We start from the raw sequence: 11754 nt of genomic DNA on the forward strand, positions 1-11754 counted from the left end.
ATTGTCAAGCCACCATTTCATTTTTATAGTCCTTTACCTTGATAGCAAAACTTTAAAACTGAACTTTTACTGTCTCTACCTATTAGCTAGCATTTTTAGTGTCCTTTTATAAATATGTCTCAGTATCAATAAGGAATTTGAGGATGACTCATTTAATAATCTATATTCATGACTGTGCATCAAAGGTGAGTGACAGGAGAAAGGACTGGGCAAGGAAGGCAGACTTTTTATTCCTCACCATCTGTTCTCGCAGTGACTCCCTGGAGTATGTTCTGGGCATATGCTTCTTCACCTCTTGAAGTCAAATAAATCCTAATTAATTTGATTTTCTATAGATTAATTTTGCAGAATTGCTAAAGAAACTCATGAAACCACAGGAAAGAAGAAACCAAATAGCTGTGCAATAGGAGTGCAGCAGTGTAATCACATTCCAGCAGCCTGCCTCTCTCCCCATACTTTGTTTGGAAAGGTTACAGCTGCTTCCATACCCAGCTCTGCCCCCAGAGAAATAACTGCACGCCATATGCAAAGCACAGTTTTACTCTAGTGACATTTTATCATCTGACAAGTGGTCAAGTGAAGCCACCTGATACTGCTCTTTTATTGCACTTGGTTTTGTTAATCACCAGTGTAAATTTAATAACCTTATCTTCATGAAGACCTAGGGTACATGACCACAGTACTGCACTTGTGCCAAAAAAAAATCAGAGGCACAGGAATTGCACTTCAGCAGACTGAGAGCCTTGTGAAGCTCAAAATCCCCAAGTTGGCCACCTTTCCTCTACTCGACCACAGTGGTCTGTTCCCTCTCAGTGACCTTTCTACAGTGGAAATCCCTTGGATTCTCTCTACTAGAAAAGCACATAAAAATGGTTCCCATCCAAACAGACTTTAATCCTTCCAACACATGCAGCAAACTTACTTATCTCCCAAGAGCCTATTCTAATTTTAAAGGCACAGTTCTCTAAAGAAACATCTCATGGGATTATAATACACAGGAGCAAATAGAAAACAGTTCCTTGGCTTATCAGAGCAACACCTTTAAAAAAGACAGTGTCACTGCAACATTGTCAGTGTTTCTGATGTCACAGAGAAGTCAGGTTGGGGAAGTGAGGACACTGTTGAAAAAGGCACTCCATCAATAAACTCGGGAAAATGAGGATGAACTGTTTCATCATGATGTGCAGTGCATCATGCTTTCCTTTCATAAATGCAGGTACTCAGCAAATGCTGTTTCTCAGTTTGACATCAGCTCCTTGTAAGTACATCATTTATCCCATGGAGTGGCTTGGTGGCAAGCTGTGTCACCAAAGGAAGGTATATGCAGTTGCACAGTGTTTGAAAGCATCACCTGGCCCACTTCTAATAATAAAAACCTGCCATACACACATGAACAACAGCCACTAGAAACAACACAGCAGCACTTTGCTTTCAGCTTCAAAACAGAGAGAAGCAATTGCTGCCAGTTCCCAACTAGGGCTGTTAACACAGGGAGCTGAGACAGGGTTTGGGAGGTCACAACACAGCAAGGATCCCAATGAGAGCCCACACACAAAAACAAACCCTTCTTGGGGCTCTTCTGCAAGAAGAATCTTGTTTTTCTTGAGCACTGTTGATGAATCCAAGGCAGGTGCTTGCTTCCTTAAGAACAAAAGCCCCTGAGGTAGCTGAAGATGCAGCAAGTGAGCACTCAGGGTCAAGGAGCATGTGCATCCTTATTAATGAGAATAAAGGCTTGGTAGATGTTTTCTCCAAAACAGCTTCCTTCTGCAAACCATTCCCAGGAGCAAAGTCTTTCCATAACAGCACGTGCCACTGAACTCAGTTTGGATACAGGATATCCATCAAAAAGTGTCCCATGGTACTAGGATACCATTCCCACTATGAATGAGTGGAGTCACTGCTATGGAGGGATGTTTGCTTTGTGTTTATGCTGCATATTACACTCAAAGCTCTGCACTACTCTCATCCTCAAGTACTCCCATAAATCAGAGCTAAAATGGTTCCTACTCATCTTACATCTTCCATTATGCCAGGGATGGGAGCAAGCGGAGCGTGGGGGCCCAGGACCACTTTTGTCTTTCCTAATTCAAGCCCTTGAATCATGTGAAAATTATCTGCCTGACACTGTTTTTCCTTCCAGAGGCTGCACACCTAAGTTGCACTGGCATTTTATGGCAGTCTCAAAAAGTTTCCCAGGAAAGAATATCAACATTTTCAGATAACCACTTCAGACCACGTACAACACTACAGAGCAGTAAATCTGTGCTGTGTTGGCTTTCACTGGGTGAGAGATGCAGACAGGACACACACAGGGAGCAAGCAGACAGAGGGCTTGGAAGTAGCTGAAAGAACAACAGATGATCTATGAGACAGATCTTGCCCTGTTTACGACTTCTTCATGATTCCTATTCCTGATATGCCTCTACTTGCTCTTCATAGGTCAGAATTCCCACCATTTTTCTTTTCAGTTGATAAACATGTACACCTCATCTTCCTGAAGTCTAAATAATATCTCCTAGTAATGCAATACAGTTGCAAAAAAGCCAGTTATTGCTTATCTCTGGGATGAGCTCCAGAAGAACATGCAGGAAGATAAGGGGAAAGAGTTTGATATTCCTTCTGTAGGAGACTGTGATAATACCATTGGGATGCCATTTGCTTTTCATTTTCCTTCTGGGATTCAAAAGAATAGTTCTCACTTAGAAGGTAAGACATTCTGTCCAAAATTATGAAATCCCATTATAAACTTGAAAAAAATGGTCCAAAATAATTCCTACTTTATGACGGGTTTGAAGCCCTGCAGAAAGCGCTCTGCAAATTTCTATCCACAGACAAGAAGGGAGGAGAGACAAAATGTACCCAAATACATTATACATCAAAGAAGATATGTAAATACAGACATCTGTATTTACAGATATCAGGCTTTGTGCCTACTGCAGGCCAGCAAATCTCCCAGCATTAATATTAACTCTCTTGGATATGAGAATATTTCTAGCTGAGGAGTTAAATCTGCACAAGACCTCTACCCCTTACACCGCACATCAGACATGACTTGGGAAGCACCAGGGAAGAACAGAGGCATTATCAGCAGCTGCTGAGAGGTGGTAACTCTAGAGCTGACATAGCAAATGTACCTCCACAGACAGCAGCAGAAGCTTCTTCATTTCTAGTCATCTTTTATACCCTTCAGAAAAGTTATAGTTTCAACCTGGGAAGCTTGTGAGCAAGAGCTCTGCTACCAGAATCTGCATTGGAATAGACTTGTTATTTAAAGATGAGAAAAACAGAAATTAATATAAAGGGAAAGTATTAAAACTCTCTATTGGCAGCCAAAATACCAGCACAAGAGATCCACAATCAAACAAACAAAACAGAAAATGTCTAATCAAGCGCTGCAACTACCAAGTTTTTTATATTTGGTCCAAGGAAACACAGAAAATATAAAAAGATATATCTTCAGATATGTTGTGCACCCACTCATGACAGCGCTTGCAACATAGCCCTCTCTGCAATTCCCTGGCTGAAAGAAATTGTCTGTTGCTATAGGATGGTTCCAGGGCTGCAGGTCCCTGAAAATCATGGTAGATTATCCTGAGGTCTTGATCACATCATGAATTACCAGGGGGTCCCACTTTGCATTTCAAAAGTTATGTTTGCTCAGACACCTGGTAAGTTTAGTTCTTTACCTGACTTTCCTCATGGCTTTTTCCATTTTCTAGCTTTGCAATGGGCTTGGGTTTTCTCAGCTTTAAGTTGCCCATTTCAGGCTTTAGAGCACAGTCAATCACAGCCTGCTGCCTGTGCTGCTGAGCGTCTGGCAAAGGCAGCTGCCTTTCCTCTAAGACAGCACCGTTGTCCGGATAATTTTCTTTGTTATCATCATCTCTGTAAGAAAGTAAAATTGAAATGCATCAGGCAGGATTTCAGACACCTGTCAAAACATTAGGGAGGAAAAAGAGCAACAAGTGCTTAGCTATTCATGGCATATTGCTTTTACTAAGTTGAGTGGTCTACACATCAAACACTGCATATGTCAGTAACGTGAGTCTAAACTACTGTTAGCATTATTACACATTCAACTGCGGAGCTACTTAAATAAGACTAGTTTTAGAGGCACTCTTTGGCTTCAGCCCTGTAGTTCACATCCCCCAAATAAAATCTGAAGCTGTCCTTTTTATGCAGAAGGCCTTTCACCACCCAACGATTCACACTAAGTTGTAATCTCGCAAGAATGTCATTATATAGAACAGTTCCTCTCTACAGTCTCACTTCCCTTCTGACAGGCTCTGGTTTTGAGGGCTTTTGAACAAAGTGAGGGAGGTAGCCATTCAGGTAGGGTCTGAACAGCCAGAGGTGTGTTTGGGTGGAAGGGACAAGTGCCGTGTGCTCCCAGTTTGGAGAAAACGTCCTCCTGTATAACAGCACACCTGGGGGTTTAAACAGACGCTGTTATTCAGGGATGCTCAGGTAACCACTGAATCTGGGACAGGCATTTTCAATCTCCACCCAGCCTGCAATGTGCAAGCTGTCCCAAGAAGACCTTGCTAGTCCTATCCACGCCCAGTCATTCCAGCTTTAGACTGGCCTAATGCCTTCCCCTGGTGGTGTCTCCCTGGCACCATTAGGAAAGTTTCCGCAGTGCAGGATGCTGGGCTGCCTGATCAGCTGGCAGGATGAGCAGGTCGGCATTACTGCTCCAAAATCCCTGGCTGTAGCTTAGTTTGCAGGTGGAATTTCAGATGTTAGCTTCAGCTGGTAAAATCCTAATGGAGAGATGACCTCTCTTCTGGTATGAAACTTTCCCAGCTGAGGGAGTGAAGGACTATTGAATTAAATCCCCCTGAGGTTTTTTTTTGGTTTGTTTTTTTTTAGAAAGCGTAACTTTCTAGTTCAATGTTTTCTCCCAAGGATTCTGAGCTGCCAAACTCGCTTCCCATCTGTGGCCCATCACCATCCAGATGGATGCTCACAGGGTGCCTGTGGAGCTGAACACCATTGCTGCCCATGCCTTCTGCAAGTGTGCTCCAAGGCAGTTGTTATAGTTACAGCGTAGGGTGCTTTATAGCCCACGGGCATCTCAACAATGTGCACAAGTGCTGCTAATTTTAAGGTATGATCTGACTTTAAAATCTTTCTGAAAGGTTAAGTTGCACACTCTAGCAATCAACATATACTAACATAGCCATGAGAGAGATAGATGTGCCTCAAGAATACTTCAGGTAAATTACAATTTGAAGGATTTTTTTTTCACAGAGACACTCATCAATAAGCATATCCTTGCACAGTTGCAAAACTCCACTTACCACTACTTTGAACAGCTGCTGTACAGTAAAATTATTATTAGCAACCAAAGCTGCATCTGAATGACAGTAACACAATGTGAAGTTAAGAATACAGACCACAATATATTTACTTACATAATAACATCAGTAATTAATCTTAATATTGATTACACAAAAGTATACAAGACAAATATGCATTTCCCAGAAATACTAATGGCCTTTGCAGGTAATACCCCAGAAATTCTTCATTCCCTTGAGAATAAAGGTTCCTTTCTAATGCTTTAACAGAAGCACTCTGGCAGCTCCTTTTGCTGCCAATGGATTTCAGACAGAGTAGGATACCTGGGACTGGAACTGCCTGCTTGATCTTCATGGACAGAGTCTGAATCCCCGTCACACCTTGAAAATGAATACAAGATAATTGCTGACTTTCTGCCAGCTGCAGAAGCTTAGCTTTTAAATAACATGACAGTGCAGCTCAAAGTATAAACACATTTCTTCTTCTCACACCTTAGTTAGAGTCACTTAATGCCATAGCTGCTCCATGATAGTCTAAACCTCAGAGGAAGAGGAGGATTTGAGATGTTAAGTGTGCACAATTCGGTTTACCATTTTCAGACAGATGAAAATAATCACAAGGGATTCAGATGTTACCATAAAAATACAGGAAAATTACAAGAAATTCTGTATTTTAATTGCATATAGTATACTTCACTTTAAAACCAAAAATTACTAGATACAATTATCTAAAGGTGTTTTTCTCCTAAACTCACAAAAATATAAACTATGATAGAGCAGTCATTCTTCATGCAGCAACAAAAAGAATCCCCAACTAAGTTATAAAGTGATCATTTAATCTTGAAGAAGTGAACTAGCAGAATTTTTTAAGATGCCTGAAGAATCGTAGTCATTTACATCTCCTTAAGTTACAAACAACAGAATTGTCCTAAGGCTGCCTAACCAGAAGAGAAATCTGGATAAATATGCTAAACAACAGCCACTCAGAGCTGAACATTGCACTGTGGCTGCATGGCTGAACCTCACAGGGTGATACACCTGCAAAGCCTAGGAGCAGTCTGCCCTCAAATAAACATGCATATATATGCATACACCCCTAAAATATGCATACCCTGCCTGGTACTCTTTCTGGGGAAAAGTCAGGGGTCTCTCCTCACCCTCAGTTCATACTCACAGGGCACAGACACTAAGCAGGCCTGGATCTCTTGGAGTTTGCTGGCAGAGGAGTCTCTTCATTATGGGGGAAGCAGCCTGTACTTTCGCTGACTTCTTAAATTTTGAGCAGAGCTGCCCCGCTCAGAACAGAGCACATTAGGTGATACATCCATAGCTCTGCGTTGCAATTTGATGGCAAGGTTTTTAATACATTCCTCTTTCCCACCAGTCTCGTGCTGGTGTCTATATCAAAAGTCAGACTGCAGCAGAAAATATTTAAAGGGACACTCAAGTGTTTACACTTCCTGAATACATCAGCATATGGATGAAAGCGTTTGCTGCTGGCAACTGGAACACAGAGCTACAGTTGCAGATCCCCCTTAATCACACAACATTCCTGCAGCCAGTGCAGTTCTCCCCATAAGGCAAAGTGGGATGATGGATGGGAGATAGGGGCAGATGTACAAAATGGATAAATTCACTGAAGAAATCTGGTTTCCTTTGCCTCTGGATGCCAGTCGCATCTTCCCCTCTGGTCTGTCACTGACCACCTGATGGGTGTCTGGCACCAGCAAGGTGTGAGTGTGGACATACTGGGGGCATGAAGAAGGAAACCCAGTGTGAAAGGAACCAGGAACCTGGATGGACAACATGATGGAATGTTTCACAGGGAGTAAAAAACAGAAAGGAAATACACTGTGAGGAGACAGTGCCAAGGTCAGAGTAGGATGGACAGGGCTCCCAGCACAGACACAGGAGTAGGGTAAGATGCCACCAGACATGCTGTGCATCATGGGCCAAGCAACAGTCAGCAAAGGCCAGGGACCTCCTAAAGGGACAAACTCTTCCTCCTGTGTGTGCCTTGGAAAGAGGGGCTGGGAGGAAGCATCTCTGCCAGCAGTTCCACTCACCTCCTCCTCTCACAGTCACCGCACTTGGCAACCTTCGGTCCTGAAATACCATCTTGGCCATCAGGAACACTTTCTGGAGGGACAATGGATGACTGAACACAGGTCCACCCACCAAGCCTGTGTGTGCACACTTCTTCACTGAAGGAAGTGCCCCGGGGGTTACCTTCCTGAGCTGACTGTGCATAAGGTGATCTTGAGGAGCAGAGATGCTAACTCAGCATCCAGCGACTGACAGGAGTTATAAAACAAGACAACTTATAAACAACCTAAGTGAGCATGACAAAATGTATTTGAGCAACTGGATAGCAGTAGATGGGAAAGATAAGCAATAACAGAACAGAGAACAACATGCCCACCATGTAATTTTAAAAGATTGTGAGGAAGTTCAGAAGCAACACACTCTGAAATCGTTAACAGAAATTTATGTCTGTGTAAAAATAAATATTAACCAGGAATCTCACTCACACAAGGTTGTGTTGGAGGCTAGGACCATAGCAGGACCTTTAAAAAGATGAATTCTGATATAATGCAAATATCTATCAAAGAAATGAATCTTATGTGTCCATGGTGCCTGTCTGCACGTATCAAAACAGACATGCACACATTCCTCCCCTCTCCCCAGTAACTTGTAAATCTTGTTGTCCAACGTTGGCTGTATTTAACAGTGATATTCAAGAGTTTGGTAAGTTTGGTGATAGCTCGTGGCCATGTAGTAGAGAGAGTTCCCACCGACCAAAAACTGCAGCAACATCTCACTCATTCCTAAAACATCAGAGAATATGCCAGGATGGCTTCAAGCCATAAATCCATATGGGCTGAAGCTTACACTGGGCAGAAACCAGGCCTTTTGACAAAACAGTGGTGTGAATCCTTTTCCTTCAGTACCAATCTAACTACTAACTGATGGACACATCTCTCAAAATTAAGTACATCCAGTACCAGACCAGTAAGATCTTGTGGCATGGGCCAGAATCAGGTCAGAGGTGGGATCCCAGTCTAGCTGGACTGATGCTCTGATTCTGTACAGTACTGCCCCTGTATGTTTCTTCCAACTGGTTTAACAAGATTAAACCAGTATAACGAGATTGGTTTAATGAGATTAACTTCTTTAACTTCCATTTTCACCTTTCCACAGGAGCCATGGGAAAACTGCTCCCTTTTGCTGACTTGACCTTTGAGATGCTCACGTGAACAACTTCCAAACCAGGCTGCATCCATGGCCTGAAGGAAGCTTTGCACCCCCAGGCACTTGCCTTGTCTGAAGAAATGTTCCTGAAAGTACTGTATCACTGATTGTATATCATTTGGGAAGCCCTGATCTTGCCTTTAGCAATGCATTAACATTTAGCAATTGTTAGATGATGCACAGCAAGCTCTCTCTTTCTTCTTCTAAATAAAAGTAACCTATTTTCAGACATGGCCAGCACAAACAATGAGTGCTGAAATCAGTAAGAATTGTGTATCCTCAGCAGTTCTCAAACATGGGCTCTGGGGGCAGGCTCTAAACAGGACTTAGGAAAATTAACTCTGCAAACCAAGTTTGTTCATTTGGACAATGCTTTTCAGATGTCATTGTTCACTCGCTTTGTTTTCTAAAAGCACGTTTCTATTCCTATTTGGAAATATAAGATTAAAAATGAAAGCCACCAAAACAGAACCAACAACAGCTTAAATGAGGGAGACTCAGCCTTCAGGCAATGCCTGGCCCAGCCTGGCTCTGCCATTCTGCTGCCTCCCAGTCTGCATTCCTCTCCCTCTCCCCAGGGGCAGGGCTGGCACCACACACTCAGCTTTTATACCTTCTGGGCTCTTGGCTCAATATTAAGCCCCACAGAGAAAGACCATCACTTCTGGGTCCCAGAAACCTCATGGGCGAGACAGGCCTGGGGGCTGCTCCAGGGGAATCTCTAGAGGAAACAATGGATGTACTTGGGGACAGAGAAAAGGGGAGGAGAAAAAAAAATAAGAAAAATCTACTATCTGTAATCTGGCTATTTTTCTGTGACGGGGGAGCATCCCACAATTTTAGAGACCACAATTCATCTCTTAACTAATAGGAATATGGGAAGGCAACAAACAAAAAAACAAACAAACCAAAACTCAATGATTTATTAGCTTCTGTGCAATCTTTCCTTTTCTGCCACAATCACACAAAATGCATGACTAAGTTAAAATATTAAATCAAGCAAGGCAATGTAAGCAAATAAAGCAAAGCCATATAAGAGATGGAAATTCTTTGGATCACTATGGGATCTTACTTTTTCTGTAGTTATTAAAATAACACCTAGGGATGGCTCAGACGATTACAACTTGGCCTGCTTTCAGAACATATCCTGTCCCCACCACTTAGGCAAACAGCTCACTGTCCAACAAGGGTGTTTTAAATTATGAGCATTTTAGCAGTGTAATACTCACCTAATGCACAAACAAATCTATAAATCATTTCCCTCCTGAAAAACTGCTTGGCACCTTAACTGCTGAGGAATCTTCCCCAAAAGCTTTTGAAATAATAAAAAGCATGCAAAATAATATTGTAGAGAACACCAATATTGAAGTGGTTTAGACTAAAACAAGGCATGGACTATTTCATTTGTAATAGTTCCTAAAGCCTTTGCCTTTCTAACTTTCTAATGTTCTCCCTTGTTCTGTCCTGCTGTCTCTGTAAAACAACAAGAAAAATCAACTTACATATATATCCTTATGATCATGATATGTGCAAAAGGCCTTCTAATGAGTTTATGGAATTGATTATGAAGAAATTACATATTTGGTACTTGGCCTGTCTAAGTAATGTATAGGGTTTTTTTCCAAAACATTTGCAAATAATTCTTTTCTCTAATGATGCTTGTGGTAAGTACAGACCATGTGTCCTTAGAAAACTGACGTACTTGTGTTTGTCAGGATCCTCAGTGCCAGAAATGAGCAATATTTTGACAGGAGATTTATCCTACACTGAAAATCATGCATTTAAACATGTGTGATGTACACCAAGCATATATTCACCCCCAAAAAAAAGAAAATTCACTGCTAAATGGTCACGGAGCATTTAAAAGCAGCTGTTTCATGCAATCCTTCCCATAGTCACTAATATACTTAGGTTACAGAAAATTGAATCTAAATATATGACACATAGCTTGGGGCTTCTAACATACTACTTACAATTATTCTTCACAGCAACTAAACTCATCGTTCTTGTGTAAAAACAAGGACATCTTTAAAGTGTTCACTTACTCTGCTAAAGCTGTCGTGCTGAAGGAATTCTCCTGAATGCTGAAACAGAAACAAGAACACATCAGATAAATCAGCAAGGCAGGCAGGCTCCCTGTATCCTTCTCAGTTGTGGGAACACATGCAGCAACATGGCATTGCAAGGCACGTCTCTGTGTGTTGGCTCTGCATGCACGGCTGTACCTTGGGCTGCTCTGCACATGCTCATCATCAAGGAACCGCGGGGATTAGTCCTGCAACACTCACAAAGCCCAGCCAGCAGCGCCCTGAATTAACACAGGGATGCAGGTAGGCTGGGAGGCTCAGAAAGGGATCATGTTCTTTTATAACTGTAACTGCTGCTCATAAAGGCTTAGGTTTACGGACAAGTGTTTGGCGTTCTGTGCTTTAAATGTTTGCTTTACGTTATTGGCTCGTCAAACGCAGTGTTTTTTATTACTTAAATAAGGTTGCTCAGCTAAGGTCTCTGGAGGTTTTCTTCTTGTTTAGTGGTCTCTTGCACTGATCTCAGCTCATGGCCAAACCCCAGGGGGTTCCATAAAAAAATAACCTGCCAGAAAGGACAGTTCAAGTAGGAAAAGGTTATTAAGCTAACAGCAAGCAGTAGATTAAACCATTCCCGTGAAAGGAATAGGCTGCTGTGCTCCTGCAACAAAAATGTTTCTGACCTGATGTAATACGTCCAGTAGGGTCAGCTCAGGATATTGCAAACTGCTGGTTTTGAGGCAGCGGTGGAATTCCCCCCCGAACAACACCCCGCAAATCCAGTAAATGCACTCTTGGATCATCCTGGAATCTTATAGCAGCGGGGAAAAGAACAATAGTCTCACTGCTACATACCAGGGAAGGGATTTTGCTGTTGTTGTTGTTGTTTGGGTTGGAGGGGGGAGATGGCAATGCAAACAGCAACGTCTTATGAGCACTCCTGTTTGTGACAAAGGCATCTCGCAGGCGGCAGCATCAAGCGGAGCAGGGACAAAGAGAGGCGCGTCCTCCTCCTCCGCGCAGCAGCTTGTGTGGTGTTGACACATATTTCCCAGGCAGCAGCCGCAGCCAGGAATCACAGCCCTGACAATTGCCTTTCTTTCACCGACAGCGCTAACGGTGCATCTGATCTTCACCCCTTCCCAGCCTCCCCACCTGCTCGCACACACCGC

At 42.6% G+C, this 11754-nt stretch overlaps 1 protein-coding gene across 5 annotated transcripts in view; it reads right to left on the reverse strand.

Annotated features, from left to right (window-relative positions):
• Nucleotides 1-10761, reverse strand: part of FAM13C (family with sequence similarity 13 member C) — a 49901-nt gene extending 39140 nt beyond the window's left edge. For 4 of the 5 annotated variants that reach the window (XM_017836358.1, XM_017836357.1, XM_017836354.1 and 1 more), the window contains exons 1-3: nucleotides 10601-10761; nucleotides 5628-5684; nucleotides 3690-3888 (exon numbers count right to left, since the gene is read on the reverse strand). In XM_017836358.1, coding sequence (XP_017691847.1) covers nucleotides 3690-3888; nucleotides 5628-5684; nucleotides 10601-10662 — 318 coding nt within the window. In that variant the 5' untranslated portion in view covers nucleotides 10663-10761. The remainder of the gene's footprint in view (nucleotides 1-3689; nucleotides 3889-5627; nucleotides 5685-10600) is intronic. The other variant, XM_017836356.1, reaches the window with a different exon arrangement.
• Nucleotides 10762-11754: the final 993 nt, after the last annotated feature.

The sequence above is a fragment of the Lepidothrix coronata genome, unplaced genomic scaffold (genome assembly GCF_001604755.1).
Source record: "Lepidothrix coronata isolate B3197 unplaced genomic scaffold, Lepidothrix_coronata-1.0 Scaffold276, whole genome shotgun sequence".
Lineage (NCBI taxonomy): Eukaryota > Metazoa > Chordata > Aves > Passeriformes > Pipridae > Lepidothrix > Lepidothrix coronata.